We start from the raw sequence: 23,809 nt of genomic DNA on the forward strand, positions 1-23,809 counted from the left end.
GTTCGGAGTCAGTATACTGTGTCTGAGTGGGGTATTCATGTTAAACTGCGGCATGGTATCTAAGTGAGCTAGCACTATAAATCGGCATAAGCACGCACTAGTACTAGCAACAACACACACACACACACACACACACACACACACACACACACACACACACACACACACACACACACACCTGCATGCACGTCGCTATATAAGTGCAACAATCTTGGACGCGACGTTAAACCCAATTTCACCTCACCTCACAAACACCACTTTAATGAATCAAGTAGGATTTACTTGACAAACGACTCTTTTTAAGATGTCAAAATTCACAATTATGGTTTTGGAGGCGTGTGGCGGTTTGTCGCAAACATAAGGAATTAAGTGTTTTTTTATCCTACATTGAACTACTGAAAGGGCATTAATCCGAATGTACGTCAGTAACTGGTCGATCCTGGCACAAGAAAACACAAACGCTGTGCGAAGTTGCCTCCCATAGGCGTACCAGGAACCTATGATCGTCGGTTCGAATCCCGGTCGGCCCTGATTATATTTCTAGGTTTGGTAGCATCACAACCCGTCATAACTATTATGTTCAAAGCGACATTAAGCCAAATCTATTCACTCACTCACTTCAGCTTGATCGATTCGATTTCATCACGTGATGACCGAGATTCTCCAAAACAGGCACGGTCAACCAAGATGCTGAAATGATTGATTGCTATAAGATATCCGATATTGACAATAGAAGAACCTGTCAATATGTACACTGAAGCGGTGTCCTTTATTGTCACTTTTTTTAGAAGCAGAAAAATATCATTCAGCCTTTTTGTTATTATGGCATGTGCAGACGTTTCCGAACTCAATACAACAAACCAGTTTATCAATAATGCTTGGGGAGAATGGGTTCCAGGCCACGTGTTACGGTCGTAAACACCTAGCACTGTTATGTGTTTGATCAACGGCTGTGGTGCCTGCGCGATTTATACGTCCCAAGCGTCATTGAGAAACACTCCTGTTTCGTGAGATCGTTTAGTGACTTTGGTGTGGAGTTCATGAATATTTGACAGATATTGCAGCTACCTCGCGTGCTGTGTCCGACAATACCGACACGTCCATTTAAACTGGTTGTCGCTACCTTCATATTAACTACATCTCGCCTGTCCAATATAACCGTTTGCTCACAAAATTGTGGTTTGGTTATATATACACATGGGTTTGGTTTGTTGTTTAACGCCGCAATATTCCAGCTGTATGACGGCGGTCTGTAAAATAATCGAGTCTGAACCAGACAATCCAGTGATCGATATCATGAGCATCGATCCACGCAATTGGGATCGATGACATGCATCAACCAAGTCAGCGAGCCTGACCACCCGATACCGTTAATCGCCTCTTATGACAAGCATTGTCGCCTTATACCGTAAGCATGTATACACCTGGAACATTGTGAAAGTACCAAAGCTTATTTATATTCATATATCCCGTCATTTTCACTGTATATATACGTATGTTTATATAAAGTATGTTTGTGTAAAGTTTTGAACAAAAGCAAATTTCTTTGTCAGAAAATTAATATAGTTACAATAATCTTATATATCTATTTCATGAGCTTGACTTTTTTGCAGGGGCAGATATTACATGAATCAGCTTGGCACGTTGTTAAGTAAACAAAAATGTTAAAATGAGAAAAAAAATGCATTTTTAAACATAATGTATATATATTTGGTATGCTTGCCCTTATGCATAAAAAGAAACGACTGAATTATATAATGCCAATGTTTCGCTATTTATATATTTAAAATTATGAGACGTTCTAGTATCTGTTAATTATCGCACAAAAGGAAGTTGAAGACGCAATGTGTGTGCGTTATCTTCCTTTGCGGCTGTGTTAATTAACTGATTTTGTTGAAACTGAAAAGGTACGTTAATTTTGTATTACGTATGCCGTTTACAAGTGCATAGATTCTATAACCTATAGCAACAGAAAAACGTTTAAAAATATGTAACTTTGCAACACAGTGATTGAACACGTTTCGTAGAACGGACCGCCTACGTGGTCTAGTGGTAGAACGTCTGCCAGATCGGAAGGTCGGGGATTCGATCCCTTGTCACGTCATACCAAACGACGTTAAATGATGGTACTTGTTGATACCCTGCCTGGCGCTCGGCATTAAGGGGCTAAAACAAGGAATGGTCGGCTCGGAGTCAGTATACTGTGTCTGAGTGGGGTATTCTTGTTAAAACTGCGGTATGGTATCTCAGTGGGCAAGGACGATAAACCTGGCATTAGCACGGACTAGTACAAGCAGCCACACACACACCTGCATACACATCGCTACATAACTGTAATAATCCGGAAAGCGACATTAAACCCCATTACACCTCACACCACTTCGTAGAACGTGGCAAAAGAAAGGCAGCACATAACATACCGAAGTAGAATATAAAGTCTAGCGTGGTGTAAAACAAGTAAAACTCCATAAAACGTATGACACACGGGAGGTGAATCGCGTGTGAACCACTTTAAGAATCAGTAACAAGTGTCAAGAAAAAACAGATAATTGTCTCGAGTGAATACTTGGTGTTAGGTCAAAGCCTTTAGAGAGTGACTTGTGGCATGAATTCAAGAGGGACATAAACTCTGTTTCGAGACCGATGTATTATGGGTCACTCTTTGCAGTGCAGGGGGACAAGTACAGAAACATAAGTGATTTTGGAATCATCTGTGTACCGTCTATACTTAACGTTGAACGTACTATTCATCTACGTACCGTCCATATTTAACGGGCAACGTGCCGTGTGAAACATCATCTACGTATTGTCCATATTTAACGGGCAACGTATCATGTGAAGCAACATCTACGTACCATCCTTATTTTACGGTCAACGTACCGCATGAAACATAATCTACGTACCGTCCATATTTAACGGGCATCGTACCGTGGGAAACGTCATCTACGTACCGTCCATATTTAACAGGCAACGTACCGTGTTTACAAAACATCATCTAAATACCCTCTATGTTTAACGGGCAATGTACCTTCTAAATATCATCTACGTACCGTCCATATTTAACGATCAACGTACCGTGTGAAACATCATCTATGTACCGTCCATATTTAAAGGGGCAACGTACCGTGTATACAGACATCATCTACATCTACGTACCGTCCATATTTAACGATCATCATACCGTGTGAAACGTCATATACGTACCGTCCATATTTAACGATCAACGTACCGTGTGAAACGTCATCTACGTACCGTCCATATTTAACGATCATCGTACCATGTGAAACGTCATATACGTACCGTCCATATTTAACGATCAACATACTGTGTGAAACGTCATCTACATCTATGTACCGTCCATATTTAACGATCAACGTACCGTGTGAAACGTCATCTACGTACCGTCCATATTTAACGATCATCATACCGCGTTAAACGTCATCAACATCTACGTACCGTCCATATTTAACGATAATCGTACCGTGTGAAACGTCATCTACGTCACGTCCATATTTAACGATCATCGCACCATGTGAAACGTCTACGTATACTACATCTACGTACCATCCCTATTTAACGATCAACGTACCGTGTATACAAAACATCTTCTACATACCGTCCATATTTACTGTGGGTACAAACTGGGTTCGATCCCCGATAATTATTCTGGATCTGTCGGCCCCATACCCGTACTCATCGGTTTCAGTGGTAAACGACACTTGACACTTTGGACTCTTCTTTACTTCAATCTAACTAACACATCGTTCAAAGAAATGTTAAGAGCATCGCATGCAGTGCGTGCTTCTGATCCCAACCATCCACGTGGGTGTAGAGGAAGAGCGTGAACTTGCAATATTGATGCACAAACGCCTATGCGTTAGGGATGATTCAGTATGGTAAATGTCATCATGCTAGAGTCGGGACATATTGTGTTTACACCTTCATCCATCCCAGAAGAGATATGAGTTGAGATTCAGACTCAGATCAATCGACTCAGCGACGTTCCCTGTGAGTAGCACGGAATTCTTTCGACAAATGTCACGAGAATTTTGAAATGCCGTGAAGGTACTCCGAAACACCACAAGGATCTGTTAAATGGATTAAAGTACACTTGATGTACGACTAAATGCATTTGTTGAAATCTGGCCTTTCGGGCGAGTTTATGCGATTCTTTATTGGTCTCTGACGTAGGAACACCTACCATTGATGGTGCGCTCACTGTTCGTTAGCTCCTGGCTTCATCGATTTTTTTTCAGTTACAAGCAAAACACGTATTTTCGTTATTGCACGACACTTATTATCACCTTGTAATAACGTGTTTTTGTCTCGGAAACTGCTTGCATGTGTTAATGGAGAGTTACGAGACTTGGCACGTCGCTGCTCCAATAGCCTTGGTTTAGAGCTTAAGAGTGTATTGTAAGGAATGTCTTGCATATGTTCGACTTGTTGTAATTGTGATTTATTTAGCTAGTTTTTAGACGTAGAATTTGTGACAAATTCGTATCTCGTTTTCGTGTCCTGTTTGATCCCAATTACGATGATATCGAATCTGGAATTATATCGAATCTGGTATTATATCGAATCTGGTATTATATCGAATATGGTATTATATCGAGGTTTAGATATGTCGTCAAACTGACTTTTGTCCTTACAAATGGAGCAAAACATGGAATAAAATGGTAGGACAACACTATTCACCTGTTGTACTGTATGCACACGCCCACGCCCACGCCCACGCCCACGCCCACGCCCACGCCCACGCCCACACCCACGCCTACGCACACGCACACGCTTAAACCCATAACGCTATACTTAATGAAATGGACAATATATACTCAACAACAAATGTTCCTGTGACACCAATATTTTAGTGTATTTTTCAAACAAATAAAGTTTGGTTTTCAATATTGTAGTACATGTATGGAATCATGTCACAACAACGCAACTGCTACAGAAAAGCATGCATTCCATGCAAAAGTTGATTTTTATGCAAGCCCCATGCATTTCACTACAGGTATGAAAACATGTGCGGTAACGGGATTCCATATGCATTGTTTAGCATCGTGCTGACAACAACCACTCAGAAAAACAACAAAATTACGCAATTATTCAGCATTACGAAATGCCACGCCTGTCCGAAAATGAGTGTCTGCGAGCCATTGGTATGCTTGAAGCAGGATCGGCTCAACGTGATGTTGCAAGGCAATTCAACGTCCAAGGAAACACCATTTGGTGTTTATGGCAACGTTGGCAACAGACGAATGCAGTCAGAGACCATCCTCGAAGTGACAGGCCACGCGTAACCAATAATCGACAAGACAACTGGATTCGAACATCACACCTACGAAATCGATTCCAGCCAGCAACAGTGACTGCAAGAAGCATCCCTGGCCTTCGACGAATATCTTCACAAACCGTACGTCGCCGCCTCAGATGTGCAGGGATTGTCTCAAGAATACCCGCCAGACGTCCCATTTTGACAGGAAACCACCATCAAGCACGTCTACAATTGTGGAGACAGCGTCTTCGCTGGACGGCCATGCAGTTGGACAAGTTATATTCACAGACTAGTCTCGTTTTCCCCTCAGCCACAGCGATGGACGGATTCGAGTGTACCGACGTCGAGGTGAACGTTACGTCAATCATTGTGTCATTGAAAAAGATCGGTTCGGGGGCGGCAGCGTTATGGTATGGGGTGGGATTACAGCAAGACAGAGGACCCGTTTGATACTGGAAGAGGGAAATCTAAATGGACAGCGCTACCGCGATAAGATCATCGGCCCTGTTGTTCTACTGTTTTGGCGTCGTCATGGCCCAGGCATTACCTTTCAACATGACAACGCCCGGCCTCATATTGCTCGACTTGTTCAGGATTCTCTTCAACAAAACAATGTGAATGTCATCCCCTGGCCGGCTCGCTCCCCTGATCTCTCACCAATCGAGCACATGTAGGACGAGATGGATCGACGCCTTCAACGTCAACCACGTGTTCAACAGACACTCCAGGAACTTCGAAACATGCTCCAGCAGATATTGACAGATATCCCACAGGATTTTGTGCGACGCCTGGTCCATTCCATGAGATGAAGATGTGTTTGCTTGCATCGCAACCAGAGGTGGACACACACTAATGATTTTTTTATGAAATCACGCATTTTCTGAAGTCAGTATTGCAAATTAAACCATTTGAACACTTACAGGACTCTTTTATCTGTTGTAAACCGAAATTGTTTCAGATTTGGTAAAAAACATAACTTTGCATTAAATCTTATTCAATGTCACAGGAACTTTTGTTGTTCAGTATATTATTGCCGAAAGGATCTAACTTTCATTTGCGGCCACAAATGGCATATTTTGGAATTTCTTTTCCGTCAACCAAAATCTTGTGTACAGGAAAGGGTGCTTCATTGTCCAAATCGCCTAATCCTTACGCTGACGCAATACGCAGTGCAGTTACGTCCCTATGGCCATTGGTTCAAATCCAAGACCAGACTGATTCTCAGATTGTCACCACCATACCCGTACTCGTGGGTTTTTACCAAAGCTGTGAACGTCTAAATCGTTGTGTTATCCTCTCACATTAAGATGGCACGCCGTGATTTAAATGAAAGACTTTTACAAACAATATTTAGGCTCAAAATTTCAATTATATAAATACCTACTTTTGCAGATACCACGTGGGCGGCCCCTAAATCTGAGAAATTTTATCTTGAAACCATCAACATCTGGACCTAACGCTAAAATGGCTTTGTCGGGTATCAACCAGGCCACTATAATAGTTCTGTTGTTAAACATATTAGAAAAACCACGAGAGTTTGATTGATCAAAATTCCTCTGTCGTCTTCTGTAATCACGGGTAGCCCAGTCGGCTGAGGCGTCTTAATATACAGAGTTGCGTCCCTTGGGCACGTCAGCAACGTGGAATGTGGATTCGGATCCCGAAATCGACCTGAATAAGTTTCTAGGTTTGTCAGCACCAGACCCGTGCTCGTTGGTTTCACCAAAGTGGTAAACGTCTGAGACCTGCATCACTTCAGGCTTTCCTCCCACATCAAGCTGACACGCCCTGATATAACTGGAATACTGTTAAAAGCGGCGTAATCCCAAATCTGTAATCACTTATATACTACGTGCCAGCGTATTGTGTCATATATCAGTACACAGCTTATGCAGGGACGCAAATAGTGTGGCTTTACTGTATACATTGAACACCAAATATCAACTTTCTAACATCAAACGCCATCCGTCCATTAACCTTCATTAAACCCCCATCACTCGTATATATCGCACGCCTCAACATTTCACTGGCTCATCAATTAATTACTGGATGCAGTTTTTTTAGAAATGGTTTGCTGAGTATTCGATCTGTAATGGCAGCGGCTTTCAAATGCTATAACGCACGTATATAACATACCATTCCCTATTGCGCAGACCCATCTGCATATAGAAAGCCGATCAGAAAGAGCACTTATCCCTCGCTCTTCTACATCCAGTCGTAGGCGGTAAAAATAGAGTGAAAAAAAACATTTCAATGGTCTATATTTTTTGGGAATTCTTTTTCCATCCTTAGAATCAATTAGAACAGCATATTGCACTCACATAGACACCGAATTCCTTTCTGTGTTTGGTCACACCATGTTGCCGATTGCTTCACAAACATACGCTCTTTACCATTTGCAGTGCCACGATGGCACATATCGAACAGTTGCCCCCTCCCCCCGACGCAGGCTACAGTGAATCGACGTTTTCACGTTAAGCATTGGAATTTCTCAATGGGTCTATCGTTTACATGGCTCAACACCGCCTTAAGTAGCCCATTGATCCTATTGAGGATTTATAGTAAGAGCGTAGGCGGTGGGACACGACTTTTTGGGGTTATCTTTCCATTTGTCTGTTCTGTGCAAACATCTGTCTGTTCTGCCTCTCAAATGAGGCTTGCATGAGGGTTCTACTCAAGTCAGCCTATCAGCATGTCGGGGGGTCCAGTCAACTGCTATTAGTTTTCCTATAGTAAATTGTGTACAGCTTAGACATGAAGTGTGTGTTAAGGATACACGAGACAGCAAGGGTCTGTTATCGATAACAAACAGGTATCGGTCACCTGGTTCGGGGGATTGTGTGTCCGAAATGACAACATCTGGCCTTAACGCTGCGCACCGGGCTTGATAGGGAAACAGAACATGTAAAATCAAAAACTAACGTTAACAAACGAACTGATTAGTAGATATAATATATAAATACATATTTATGCATTACACACTTAACAATTATATATTCCTATGTGCATATACGTTGTAAGGTAAGAGGGTACTGACGGTCCAGTCCTCTAAGCTGCCAGAAGGCAGTGTGCAAGAGTTGCGGCCCTTAGTCGTGCCAGGATCCTTTGATCGTTGAGTTCTTATCCAGGATTCTCGCTTATTATGATCCTTTTGTCAGTGAAGCTTTCCTCCCATAATAGTAAGACCCACCACGATGCAAGTGAAATAGCGTTCGAAGCGGCTTTAAGATGACTCACTCACTCGTAAAATATAACATAATAGTTGATATTGTAACTGGATGTTGTTACTTTCATATGCAAGTTTTGCAAGGCTTCTGAATGGGTAATAAACATCATTTGATTCATCCCTTTTGGCAGGGTAATCGAACGCCTGTATTTTGTGAACAGTATATGTGAATACAGCATGTATGGTTTACGAAAGGCAGGAACGCCTCTGAATATATTACGGTCAACTGCTTACGTCCGATTGTTCAACAAATTAAACTCTATATCTAATACTGTCTCCATCGCCAGACTTGCTGAAATGATGGACGCCCTTTATGAAGCACGCGATCTATACATAACCCGCTGATGCAAACACCCTGGTCACAATATTCTTTACGTAATGACGGAGATACTACGTTAATGTGTGCGACAAGCCATCAATTAGTAAGTAACATTGCCTCTAAATAGTATGGATTTACGTCAAGTTCACGCTTAAACCTATTGACTTAAACCTCCGTGTGCAACACAGGGATAGCTGTACGTGTGATAGTGAGTGAGTAGTTTGGGTTTGACATCACGGTATTTCAGTTCTATCACGGTGTGTCAATCGTTTGTGTGAAGAACGTTTTCCACTTTGGTGCAACCAATCAACATGGGCACAGTTCAGACAAACCATAGATCATTAACAGCGCGAATCTCTAATTGGAATCCGCCGACGCTTCTGGCACGACGGAGTTAGCGGCGTCCTTGACCTCTAGGTGAAACATGTCTTCAGTGCATGTGCATGACAAGGTCTGTGGGCAACACAAAAGTCGCGGGATGATAAACGCAATCCATTTGAACCACTCTGAACGAGTATGCAAGGTATTCAAGTAATTAAAACCTAAATAAAATAAATATATTCGCCGAACGACATTGGTCTCATATTATACCAGTGACGACAACGTTCGCCAACTTGGGTAAATATGTGAATTAATTCCTTAACCCCCCCCCCCCCCCCCCCCCCAAGCTCAATAGTTAATATATCACCCAAGTCTTATGACCCTATCGGCTTATTACCCCATATATAGCTCAGCGCCCGGGTCAATGACGTAGTGACTTTGCCTCATTTGATTAGCGGCCATGTTCATTAGTGACAGTATCGTTCTCGTCAACCAGCGGATCTTATCACCTCGCCTTCCGTCGTCTGTTCCTGTTGACTAGTTGTTTTGTTCTGGCCTCTAATCAATAGGCGGCGTTTTGTCAGTGGTCAGTTTGACCACACTATTGTAGTTTAACAATTACCGTTCGGTACGGGAAGAAAGACGGGTAAAACGCCGAAAAGTCGGAATGGGTCTACACACATATTCATCCCCCGCAACGAGGTGGAGAGGGGGATATAGGAACAGAGAACATTTTCTCCAAAACAGTTTGAGTCAGAGAAATGAAACTTTACACACGGGTGTTACTGGTCATGCTCTCAAATGAGTTCAAACATTGGTGTCGTAAATTCATTTATTACAGAGTTATGGCCCTTGCCCCCTGCTTCAGAACAGAGCGCCTACTGCGTGACAGTGGGACACCTTTTCTCAGAAACTATTTAAGTTACATGAATGAAAGTTTACATGCTCATTCTTGTCAAGACTGAGTTCGAAAACTGGTCCCGTCAGTTATTGTTTCACAGAGTTATGGCCCTTGTTCCGTGCTTTTCAACTTCGTGCAAACGGCGTAAAATGGGGCAAGTTTTCTCAGAAAATACTGAAGTTACAAGACCCTTTAGGGGTTGATGGTGATAACGCTGATTTAATCCTTGGCTTGTTATCTTTATTAATATTGATACTCTCTCTCTCTCTCTCTCTCTCTCTCTCTCTCTCTCTCTCTCTCTCTCTCTCTCTCATAAAGTAAACATATGTGGTACGTAAATCATATAAGACTGAAATACAGGCACGTCCTTTCAAACCGCTTTCGACTTGCGAGGATCGATTTGAGAGGGAGAAAAGCTCTGTACGTGAACACTGAATACCTCCAACTGTCATCCAGACAAGGAGGGTAGCTTAGTAGTCGGGTAATGCAATTGGTTTTATTGCCACATACGCCACGTACATATTGAATTGCCTTACATCACTGTTTTACGAAAGTGCTACCTGTCAGAAATCTAGAACTCCATGCATGCCGGGCATCACTTCACGACATAAGAACTTCATTGATAGGAAAAGGGAAGGAAGTGTTCTTAGGCTATGAGGTATGCGTAGTCAATGTTGGAGACACGGGGCATTTTAAAAGCTTTTTTCAGCTGTGAGAGGGAGTCTAAATGGACTGTTTTAAGGGATACAGGATGATAAACTGCGTGCATTGTGTCAGATAGAACCAGCAGAGTAATCGATATGTCTGGCTGATTCCAACTCGGACAAAAGTGGGCTGTATTTTAAATCGGTTTCACACCAGGTTGAGCCAGACTGAAAGATTCATGGTTTGGATGAGACAGGGGGATAATAAATTGGTACATTTGGGCAGATCGTCCGAGTGGTTGTGATCGAGGTACAATGTAGGAGCACAATATCTTCAAACTAACCTTGTGATTTTTTCTCGTGCGTTTATGCTAGTAAATCGGTACAATTTGGTAATTAAACGCATCCTCGTTAATCAGGGTGGTATCATTCCACGTGAAATCGTCCTGATCAATACAATATTCCGTCAAAGACACATACTCAAATATATTACCTATCCCAAAACTATAATGTCATCTCCGTTGATACTAAGTTGGTAATTGTATTTCTTGTATTTGAAGCATGTCCCATGTCTTAAATAGATATAACACGACGCCTGTGACGAAATACAGTTTCTTTCGGAGACTAATTATAAGTTTGCGTTAACGTTTAGAGTTCATGTATTTGGTAAATATACCTTCGTCTGATCCCATCAATTCTTACCTTTTATACATGTAAACAGATGTATTGAAGTGTTTTGCTATCTTAAACAGATGTATTGAAGTGTTTGGCTATCTTAAACAGATGTATTGAAGTGTTTGGCTATCTTAAACAGTTGTATTGAAATGTTTGGCTATCATAAACAGATGCATTGAAATGTTTGGCTATCTTAAACAGATGTATTGAGATGTTTGGCTATCTTAAACAGATGTATTGAAATGTTTGGCTATCTTAACACAGATGTATTCAAGTGTATGGCTTCCTTAAATGATGTATTGAAATGTTTGGCTATCTTAAACAAATGTAATCAAGCGTCTGGCTATCTTAAACAGATGTACTGAAGTGTTTGGCTATCTTAAACAGACGTATGGAAGTGTTTGGCTATCTTAAACCGATGTATTGAAATGTTTGGCTATCTGAAACAGATGTATTCAAGTATTTGGCTATCTTAAACAGATGTATTGAAATGTTTGGCTATCATAAACAGATGTATTGAAATGTTTGGCAACTTAAACAGATGTATTGAGATGTTTGGCTATCTTAAACAGATGTATTGAAATGTTTGGCTATCTTAACCCATGTATTCAAGTGTATGGCTTCCTTAAATGATGTATTGAAATGTTTGGCTATCTTAAACAGACGTATTGAAGTGTTTGGCTATCTTAAACCGATGTATTGAAATGTTTGGCTATCTGAAACAGATGTATTGAAATGTTTGGCTATCTTAAACAGATGTATTGAAATGATTGGCTATCTTAACACAGATGTATTCAAGTGTATGGCTTCCTTAAATGATGTATTGAAATGTTTGGCTATCTTAAACAGATGTACTGAAGTGTTTGGCTATCTTTAACAGACGTATTGAAGTGTTTGGCTCTCTTAAACCGATGTATTGAAATGTTTGGCTATCTGAAACAGATGTATCCAAGTGTTTGGGCTATCTTAAACAGATGTATTCAAGTATTTGGCTATCTTAAACAGATGTGTTGAAGTGTTTGGCTATTGTTCGTTTACATTGTCTGTTGGTTGAGAACAACACACGTCCACAAAGCTAGGGTTCTCTGTCAGCGTTGTGTGGCGAGACTTTGGGACGTCCGATCAGTCTGGATGTGAAGAAACTGAATCTTTATGTTTTAACTTTAACCCGATTGATAGTCCTCTATATATTAGTTTTACTTGACGAGAAACAACGCCGGCGTAGACATCATCTCCACAGGGGATATTCACAGGGAGCATGTGATTGCTTATGCGTAAGGGAAGAGGGAAACATAGAAATACGTGTGATTGGTTCGTGAAGTTTATCACGCCGTGTCAGCTTCATGTGGGAGGAAAGTCTTATCTGATAGAGGTCGTAGATGTTTACCGCTATGGTCAAACCCACGGACACCGGATTAAGATCCACCAAGAACCGTGGTTTGGTTGAATCTAGATACAAGCGGGTTATGGGTGGCTAGGGACAGCAAATGTGCCTTGGTGACCGTGGTATTAATGCCTCGTTTGGGGTCAGATCATGAGAGCATTTATTTGTCGAAGAAGAAGTGGGTTGGTCAAGGTAAAGGTGGGTGGTTAGGACACAGCCATTTACTTAAGGGCAAAGAAACAACGTGTGGTGGTGTCGTACTCTCAGATCTTTGATTCAATGGAGGAGGGTTGAAGACTTTGTTCATGTTCAGTCAAGGAAACCGTAAGAAGAAATTGTGAAAAACTTCAAGGAAAAAAACAATAGGTCCAAAGAGGCGAAACTTGTACCACACTTCCTGCAGCTGTCTCATATAGTTTTATGTTAAAAATTATTTTCTTAAAATCCTTCATGGCTATAAATTCTCCCAGAACCTCCCTGTAAATTACCGTATATCTTGTCCAACCATCAAGCGGTGCAGTTTGGGTATCGGTGGCCCAGTCGCCTATGGCGACGCAATTCGCGGTGCAGAGTTGCCTCCCTTGGACACGTCAGAAACCTATGATTGAATCCCGATTCGCCCCGATTATGTATCTCGGTTTTTTCAGCACCATACCCGTGCTTGTGGGTTTTACTAAAGTTTCTAACGTCTGAGACCTGCATCACTTCGGGTTTCCCTACCACATTAATGTTACTGGAATGCTGTCAAAAGCAGCGTTAAACCCAATTCACTCACTCACTCGAGCGGTTAAGTAATTCTCAGTTTGTTTTGGTACTTAATTGAACAAACTGCACCACATAATTGTGCAGCTTTTAAAGACATTTTAAAGGTTTCCGGCTCCCTGTAACCTCCGGACATCTAATGGGAAGGTATCCGGAAAATTTCCGGAAACGGATGTCGATCTTTGAGGGAACAATGAGGTACCGAGTTTAATGTCGCAGTGGAAACATTCCTTACCTTACATGTTGTTATTTAAATTATCAGGATTCCTGTCTGAACAAAACACAAGGTATGATAAAGTAGGGATGTAATCCCTGACATGGGTGAACTGAACTGCAGTAATTTGGTCCAGGTTCTGAAGATTCTGCTGCATTGCAAAGCAAAAACATTTTCCAAAGTTCTATCTGGCGCCAGTAAGCTTGGAGTTTATCAGGATCAGAGATCAGTGGCATAGTGTGGCTCCAATAGGCTATTGACGTTCTTCATCTGCGGAATCACTCCAACCAGGTTCAGAACATTTTATTGTCACATTTGGTCAAGGGAGATTGTCCAACCAGGTTCAGAACATTTTATTGTCACATTTGGTCAAGGGAGATTGAGGTACAAATTATGTCGATGTCGATGCAAGTGTTGTCCGGGGTTTTGTGTTTTTCCAGCTTTCGAGTACAAGGAATTTTTCAACAAATGCATTTTATATAAATCAGAAATGTCAGACGATTTTTACAGCAATACATTAAGAATCCTTGTCGGCGTTTATGTTGTTTCGGTTATTTTATTTCCCCATCTGCATCAGTGAGTGAGTAAGTGAATGTTGTGTGTACCGGCGACATGGCTTGGTAGCTTTCCGGGCCAGACGCACCAGTGGTTGACAGCATGAACAACGATCCACACCGTCTGAGTACGATGAGACACAATCAGCCAGTCACCACACTATCCTCAGTTTTGTACTCTTTCCCTTTTGTCCCACATCGCGATGATATATATTTAATACAACTTTTGAAGGGCTACCCGTGTGAACATGAATGGAAGTCAGACTTAAAGCTGTCCTGATCAAAATTAGAAATAATAATTAAGAATCAACCAGACGTCTAAGACCACACGAAGATGAACAGTTTGATATTACTACTGGAAGCAATATGCGAACAAGTATAAGTGATACATGAGCAGGTGAACACTGACCAAACCTATCACAATATTATTGTGTGTTTGTTTCTTGTTTAACGCTGCACTCAATAATATTCCATTTACATGGCAGGGCTCTCTAAATAATTGAACCTGGACCAGACACCATGAGAATCGTTCTACCAAGATACATGTTACAATGGTCACAGATCACCATCAAATGTCAATAAATACAATGTAAGTGATGCTATGGTATCTGATTGACCACAGACCTAAAACACGTAAGGCCATGGTCACGGATTCCTGATTAACTCGAAATAGAGTAGGTCGGGGCTTGTGTTAATAATGCTCGTGTATTATTGTGCTGAATTACACAGTGTTCACATCTGGTCTTACGTTATTTATTTCCATAAGACATAACATAATGTATCCAATCTCAACACGAGCAGATGACGGTGGACGCTTGAAACAATGCGTCGATTTCAAAGCGAGTAGAATGTGGTATCAGAGCTATGTGAATGTTCCAAGTCATAGTCAACGTCAGCTAGCGGAACGTCGCGACTGTACTGGCGTACTGTACTACGTGTTACTGGCGACAATGATAGTGGTACTAAATAATTGGAATTTTTGATGCCCTGTGATTACAGGTAGGATAGGTACCGTGTTGACCGTGTCCTGCGTAACAGGTTTCTAACAACACTTTTAAAGGATATGAACACTTTAGTGATGCAAACAGTCGTGTTAACATGGCCACGAGATGGTAGCATTCGTCTCTTCCTCGTTCTCCTCGACATCAGTTCGTCCGCCGCTGACACCACGTCATTAAAGGCTCGTTTGCCTTAGCGCCGACGTCATCAGCGTTGACATCAACATCATTGAGGGTAGTTTCCGTTCTCAGATGAGAGCAGATTGAATTGATCTTCCCATCATGGTTGGGTTAACCATCGTATTATAGGATATGGCTAAAATTTACGTCCTCACTTATTACACCGCAGATATAATATTCATTCTCATTAATTTTCAAAAACAAGGACGTCAAGCCATCTTTTACTATATCATATTTTACTGGAATATGTTTGGAATTTGCATACCTTTTACTGACAACAAAACAGATATTGATAAATACAAAAATAGACTTCCGCTTACATTATGCTAACTATTCGTTTATCCTCTTGATATATATTATTCATATTGCGTTATGCAATCATTATACAACATTATGTTGACATTTTTCAAGATGAATCACACACAACGCAAGCTTTCACAGTCGTAGCTCGCATCAAATCAATTGCATTGTTCGTATGTGGAAATCTTATTAGCTGGGAACATATAGTTCCGCTTTTCATAAAGTAGGCATGAATTATTTATTGAATTTAGATCAAAATATGGATAATCCGCATATGTAACATGTTATCCAGTCGACTGGTTAACCGGATTCTCGTTCGTTCCCGTTGCAGCTTGAGCAATATCGTACCGAGTGCAATTGCTACATCGGCAGTTTGTTTGTACTGCAAAGTAATGTGTCAGTGTGTCACTTTAAAGCGGGGCGGACAACCCAGCGCAATACAGGTGGTGATGTTTATCGCCTTGGTAAAAACCTCCAGCAAAGATTCTTCCGATTCGAAACCAGCAGATCCTGGCACGACAAAGGGACGTAGCCCCACACAATATATGGCGATGTGTCATAGTTCTGTCAAATTTCGTTCATATTTTTTCATCAGAGAAGAGGTATTTATTGTCTTCCGTTGTCCCGCGTGTCGGACAATAGTAAAATGTTGTCCATAGCGACTATAATAAAAATAAAAATAAAAATAATAAAAACAATAATAATAATAATGAAATTTAAAAAATTAAACAAAATTGTTGTCCATAGCGACTATAATAATAATAATAATAATAATAATAAAATAAAGTAGTAACTCAATTACATGTTTACATTCGAGTAATTTATAATTACAGCCGTTTTCTTCAGACGTTTTCAGTTTTCCGTCAGCTTCCATATCACTTGAATACCAGTAACGTTGCTTACGTACTGTTTCAAAATTATTACTTATCCGCTTACCAACAATGAAAATGGCGCCGGTTCGTCTTCCGCTTTCGGTTCTTTGTATGATTGTCCCAAACAGAACGATATCAACTTGGCAACAAATGATGTCGTTTTCCATCGAATATTCCAATATGTCCTTTCCAAGTATAGCCAATATTTCCTTTTACATTTACTCTAGGTAGGGGTTTCTATTGTCAAGATGAGGGGATAGATACGACTCTGTCTCACTACCATACAATTGCGGATTTTGCGTTAGAAGGGAAGAATCGGTCACCCCATGCTTGTCGTATAGCCCCCTAATAAGACTCGAGCCGTGAAGATTCGGGGTAGAATAGGCCCTCAACCCATGCTTGCCGTAAAAGGCGACTCTGCTTGTAGTAAGAGGCGACGAACGGGATCGGTTGATACATGTCATCGTATCCCAATAGCGTGGATCGATGCGCACGATGTCAATCACTGGATTGTCTGGTCCAGACTCGATTATTTATAGACCGCCGTCATATAGCTGTAATATTGCTGAGTGCGGCGTACAACAACCACAAACCAACCAATAAGCTTCGGGTTGTGTCAATATGTGACTTGGCTCGTCGTCTTGCATTGTGTTCTTTCTTTGTTCGTGTTATCAACCACTGGTTTGTCTGGTCCAGACTTGCTCCGTCACAGGCCACCGTGTAACAGTTGGAACACTGCTGATTGTGGCTTATACTGAGGCGTCGTGAAGTATGGCATTTGTCAAATTTATTCCGTATCTGATAAAACCTTATTTATCCTGGATATATTCTTAATAGTAGCTGTCCCATTATGGTTATTCTTAATAGTAGCTGTCCCATTATGGTTATTCTTAATAGTAGCTGTCCCATTATGGTTATTCTTAATAGTAGCTGTCCCATTATGGTTATTCTTAATAGTAGCTGTCCCATTATGGTTATTCTTAATAGCAGCTGTCCCATTATGGTTATTCTTAAAAGTAGCTGTCCCATTATGGTTATCTATATTTGTTTCCGGGGTAGAATAGGTCTTCAGCAACCCATGCTTGTCGTAAAAGGCGACTAACGGGATCGGGTGGTCAGGTTCGCTGACTTGGTTGATATACATGTCATCGATCCCAATTGCGCGGATCGATGCTCATGATGTCAATCACTGGATTGTCTGGTCCAGACTCGATTATTTACAGACCGCCGTCATATAGCTGGAATATTGCTGAGTGCGGCCTTAAACAACAAACAAACAAACAAACAAACAATATCTATATTTGTTTTGCGGTACATGGATCAATATTGTATTTCTGTTCACTTCAGCCATTGAGCGACATGCAAAGTCTGAACAACCCAATATACATCACACTGAAATTCCCGTTCCGCACAGGACACCAATGTTATAACTACCATTTAAGATGCATGTGTATAAAAACAACACGTGCGCCAAATAAAGCCAAAAATGTAATTATAAGCCTTGTTCGGTGATCAAGCAGCCCTTTGATTGACGACCGTTAACGCCTTAATGAGGAAAAACATCCCACAATATATATGTGCTGGAACTCGGTCAAATCCTTATTTTTTGGATCGAAACAAAACAAATAGGATTCCTTTAATTCATCAATAAGGGGGTGTTTCCTGCACTGAAATCCATATTGGTTTTGTTACATTCCGTGTTGATGAAGGACCGACAGTAAATTTAAACTAACTCGTCTGTGGTCACAGTCGAAGAAACGTGATTCGCTGTTTCTGGTAGTCTTTGTTTAGAACACAAGAACTGCGGTTCTCTTACAAGCTCGGCTGCATGATCGTATATACTGCCTTCGTCGTCAAGGGCGCCATATGGACTACACCGATCCCAGGTGATTTCGTAAATGAAACAATTTGTTGTAAATTAAATGGATTCGGTATATCTCTTGTGTAGCTGAATACTGTCCTATTTTTATCAGCTGATTAGATTGTCACAAACTACAATTGACGGGTCATAACAGTCTTTATTTGATCATCAAGCAGGCCACTGCTGCAGCTCTAGAGTCACGTGACCGCGGATCGATACAGTTCTTCTAATTACGTACGCTGCCTGACGCGGCAACAGAAGTGACACAGTAGCTTTGCGCCGCTGACATACAGATCCCTTTTTCAAGGGGTTCTTATAGCAGGCTTATAAGAGTAGACCTTGGTCAGTAGCGTTTGGCCGGTTGTGTCACCTTTGAACTAGCTCTGATATTACGGTTAAGAACTGGCCCTCGTGATAATGACTGTTCCTCGAGAGTTGCTATAGATCAATAGTGAAAGCTACGTAGCGCCTGCCTTCGTACTGGATGGAGAGAAAGCAGCCGCGCTGAGATTTATAATTGCAATGTGACTTGAAACAGCGCAAGGATCAAGTCTTTGCCTAACCATAGAGTCCATGTAAGAATAGGTCAAGAGGCTATTCCTGTCTGTTATGCTTATTCTTTATGTAGAAGCCTGTATTCTTGTATGTGGGCACAGTCGTGAAAATGTCAAACGTGCATGGGTAAGTTCTGTACATTTCATCGATGAAACCTTCTTTCTTTCAGTTCCCAGCCGGTAGAGATGGTTCGTATCGTCTTGAGGGAAATCTATTCCAATTGTGTTGTTAATCCTGCAACTCGTCTACCGACACCCTTGTGATTCGTCCAGTCCAGGGCTGGTTCCAACCAAAGACCAGACTTGTTCCAACGGGAACGAAGGGGGTCACTCTGGAAATAGGAGGGATATACTGTCATCAGCTCGTACTTACAGCGAACAGGAGTGTTTTATCAAAGGCGTCGCTGCTTCAGACACAGGGATTGTGATATTGTGACAAGAATCGCCCAGGCAACAAGGGCTCTTAATGACTTTAGCCCGGCCAATACCACACGAGGAACAGACGGCGATATAGCCCGTCAGTCAACGACAGGACAGGTGTCGCGAGGAAAAAGCCAATAGCATATGACACAGGAGCCTTGAGTGGATGTGTCTTGTGGATTACTGACTCCATAATAGAGTTTGTCTTCTCTGTTGCCCTATTGGCTAGTTTATTGCGTTTCCTTCCACTCAGGTCCCCGAGTTGACAGTCCACATGATGAAGGAGTCTTGTTGAAGTGACTGATACAATTATGCCATGATAAGGTTGCTTGAGTGCTTGTTAGAATATTTTGATAACGACGAATTACCAGGACAATTTCTGAGAGGAGATGGCGTTTTAGTTGCTTTATGAGGAACCTGAAGTGCCTTCAACGCCAGTCTTTGTGAGCAATGTTACATGTTGAGGATATCCCAGAAACTATCGTGTCTGACAACATTGGAAAACAAGTCAGTTGAAATTAGATAACCAGAAAAGGACATATTTATTAGATTGATTCTTTTTCTTTCCTGTCTCAGGGTTTAGATTGAGGACTACCGTGAAGTGCCAATGTGTGTAAAGAAACTATTTCATAACAGGTGCTTCATTGCCGTTGAACGCGTCAGAATTATAAAGACTTTGAGCCATCCACTCGCCATTCATACACGATCACATGAAACCTACGCATAGACGTATCACGTTATTCAATGAACCTGGCGAAATCCATTCGAGTTGATGCAGAGTGTTTAGCTTGCAGCGTGGCGATCCAATAGCTTGGCAGGCTTCGCGCTGTCAGGAATTCAGTTTATGTAACGGAAACTGTCGCCTGCTCTACCCAAAATAATTCAGTGGTGGTTGAAGTGCTACAAATGCACTGATCTGAACTGCGGTGTGTTAGAAGCCTCTGATTTTGTGTAACTGGAGTCGAGTTGGAGTCGAAACCTTTCCAGGTTCCTAATGTAATAAATGGGAGAAAAGTACTTGTCGAACACTCCACAAATGAAGTGAAGCACACATCATGCTGAACGTTGCTACCAAATGACAGACATCTGACTGCCAACTCCATCTTCCATACTGACAGACAACAAACCCAAACAGTCATGGCACTTGCAGAATCGAGAGAGACTTATATAGAACTAATTCTTCGATGGCTAATAGACAATAACAGTACCGAGGCAGTTGACTTCACCCAGCCGTATGTCCGGCGATCGCTCCGGTATGTGTATCCATTGTTTATGTTTCTCCATGCCGTTGTGGGCGTGGTCGGGATTGTCGGGAACATCATCATGCTGATTGTTCTGGGCAAGAGGAAACTGTACCACGACCAGACATTTTTCCTTCTGGGCAACCTGGCGTTTGCAGATCTCATCAAGTGTATTTTCGTGCTGCCAATAACACTAGCGAATTTGTTGATCCAGAACTGGCTCCTGGGAAGTTTTCTTTGCTTCTTCTTGCCGATGATGCAGTGCTTTCCCGTGTACGCTTCAATGATGACGTTTCTCATGATCGCCATAGACCGCTACAGAACCATAGTCCACCCCTTTAAATCTCGCCTCCCTGCAGGCTTGTGCACAATCGCCGTATGGGTAGTTGCAGTGTGTGTGGTGCTGCCGTTTGCCGTTTATATAAAGTACATTGATTTAGGGGCATCGTTGGGCGCTCGATTTAACGGTGTCGGGATCTGTTACGTGTATTTTGAGAGACGAATTGAAGAGTACATACGAGCAATGTTTGTTACGTTATACGCGATGCCTCTAGCCATTATAGCTTTCCTGTACGTTCGCGTATCTGCAGAAATCAAATCACGTGAGTCTGCTTCTATATCTATTCACTTTGCTTCCAACGGTAGCGACGTCCTTCGGAACATACCCGATCACTCTTACCAATCCTCGCTAGCCTGGCCGAGAGAGAACCGAGCGACGACGTCGACATCCGAGGTTGGTGCAACGGCCGAGCCGACCCCACCGCAGGTGAAGTCCTACAACGAACGAGCAACGCAAGACAGCGACGATGATTTGGATCTGGTAAAGGAAAAGCGAACCCAAAACTACCTAATTTCCATGACAACGTTGTTCGCGATGTGTTGGTGCCCTCTTCACATCCTGATCCTCGTGCACTACTTCGTCCACGAAAACGATACGAACCAGGACCATTACGACGTCACGTACATCACATTCACGTGGTTCGGTTTCCTCTCAACGTGCACGAATCCGATTCTCTTCGCATCTTGGAGTATGTCGAGCGCGACAAAAGATCGCCTCAGGGGTTATTTCCGGTTCAGCAACCGACGCCGTAGTGCGTCGTCACAGGTAAGCCGTACTGACGTCACCACCGTCCCTTGCACACCTCGTAGCTCCTCACGTCATCCCAGTCCTAACTCCGCTGAAGCTCGCCAGGTCTGAGTGGCACAAGGAAGGTGGGTTCAGCTCACGATACGCCGTGTTCGTAAAAAAAGGTCGTAAAACAAATTGATATGCATTGGCACAAGAAGTCATTTGACAAAGTACATATAATGAAATCCTAATTTCATCTTTTAAATACTCGGGGCATTTTTATTTTCCTATTTAAATGCAAATTGTATTTTCTGTTCATGACATAACATCATGTATTTTCAAAATTTTATGATACATACGCCGTGCAATATTAATTTGCCATTTCTGGGAGAGTTATTACGTCATTTGACGTTTACGCGTAATGTACTGGTTCATACTCACTGTACTCCTTAGGCAGTATAACTGTAATATTCGGATTAACATGCAGGCCATGTGAATGTTTCAGGTTTACATGTACGTTATTCTCAACCTTTTGGCTTCCCGTTGAAAATTCTTAAGATTTTGTTGATATTGAACAGAGCTTACCACTTGTTTGTAAAGAAAAAGCAATGGCATACAAAGCTATGTCGAATTGTGCAAATTTCAAAGCATCATTCTTGAGGAGAAGGTTCCCACTTTTCATCTTTTGGTAAACAATATCTGAAACACGATTTCATTAATTGCCATATAAACCAATTCATGAACGTTTTTGACACCTCACAATTCAAACAGCCAAAAACATTGCCGCTATAAGCACGGTAGACTTTTTTCGATCTCGAATGCCACGTCCTGTCAATATGTCACACCAGCGATGATTTCATATTATCTGACACAAACTAACCACTTCCAGTGTGCTATGACCTTTTTTTCCTAACCACGGCGACAGGTGTGCTGTTCTTTCTATAACATCTTGTGTATTCTTTTTCTTCTTTCTAGTTTCTTTGCAATCTCTAAGAGACATTGTATTCTATCATGTATGTATCTCATCAATGTGTCTCCACTTTGTGTGTACAAGCTTGGATCAATATAGCACAGGATTGATTGCTTTAAGTCATGCTAACGCTATGTACAGCTGTGCGCCGATACTAACATCAAGCCATTGAAGCGCTTGGTTGCTATGTTCTGTGTTAACAAGTTCTTATCAGAAATGATTTCAAAACGCAGTCATTAGCCTATCATTTTGTGGAGCAGAGCTAGTGTTTCTGACGTTATATCATATCTAGAGGCACTTTTGTATAATTCTAAGAAAATGCATCTATTGAATACTTTTCCGTAATAACATACGATGTCCGAGATTGATCCTAGATGGCGTGAATTCCATTACAATCATGTAATAAATGGCTAAGAAATAGATTTTGGATATCTACCTTGGCTCAGCGTTTCAGGTATACTTCTCCGGGAGTTGAGAAAGCACTATCGATGTACATGAGTCGTTTACCGGGATAATACGATGTCATGCGCTTTGCACATGTTTCTTTGCGGAGAACAGCACTATATCAGCTGTCATCTATATCAGCGCTCGTACCATAGATTTAAATTGAAGGAGAGGTATGACAATAGCCCTGATTCGTGGTTCACAATTTTCTGGAGCTAAGTAAACAAAACTGTCAAAAACTGTCATCAGTATTATCAACAGTAAATAACCGGACTTACTTACGATGAGATGGGTTAGATATTATACCAAATGCGGTAAATTAGTTTTCCATGAATCATTCTAAAAAAACTTTTAATAATCGGCAACAACATTGTCACTATTTAACAATCTAAATTCGGGACCTCACATTCTTATATTATAAATTTAAGGTTAGAACAAAGGACTTTATACAGAGCAATGTTGATTATTATTTGTAAGTACTGTATCTGAAAATTCTTATGACTAAACAGCATCTGATTGCATCCGACAGTGACAACGAGAATGCCTAGAAACAGTATCTATAAATAAATCCGAGCTTGAACACGTTTTATTACCACACACTGTATCCGATGCAACATTAAAA

General features: G+C 41.5%; 1 protein-coding gene across 4 annotated transcripts in view; it reads left to right on the plus strand.

Moving 5' to 3' along the window:
* Positions 1-23,809, plus strand: part of LOC124143403 (prolactin-releasing peptide receptor-like) — a 76,859-nt gene that overhangs the window by 36,733 nt on the left and 16,317 nt on the right. The window contains exons 1-2 of one of the 4 annotated variants that reach the window (XM_046512375.2): positions 18,734-18,831; positions 19,214-21,809. In XM_046512375.2, the coding sequence (XP_046368331.1) occupies positions 20,601-21,809 (1,209 nt within the window). In that variant the 5' untranslated portion in view covers positions 18,734-18,831; positions 19,214-20,600. The other 3 variants (XM_046512376.2, XM_046512377.2, XM_046512374.2) reach the window with 3 other exon arrangements.

This window comes from Haliotis rufescens, unplaced genomic scaffold (assembly GCF_023055435.1).
Source record: "Haliotis rufescens isolate VD_foot unplaced genomic scaffold, xgHalRufe1.0.p SCAF_12, whole genome shotgun sequence".
Taxonomy (NCBI): Eukaryota; Metazoa; Mollusca; class Gastropoda; order Lepetellida; family Haliotidae; genus Haliotis; species Haliotis rufescens.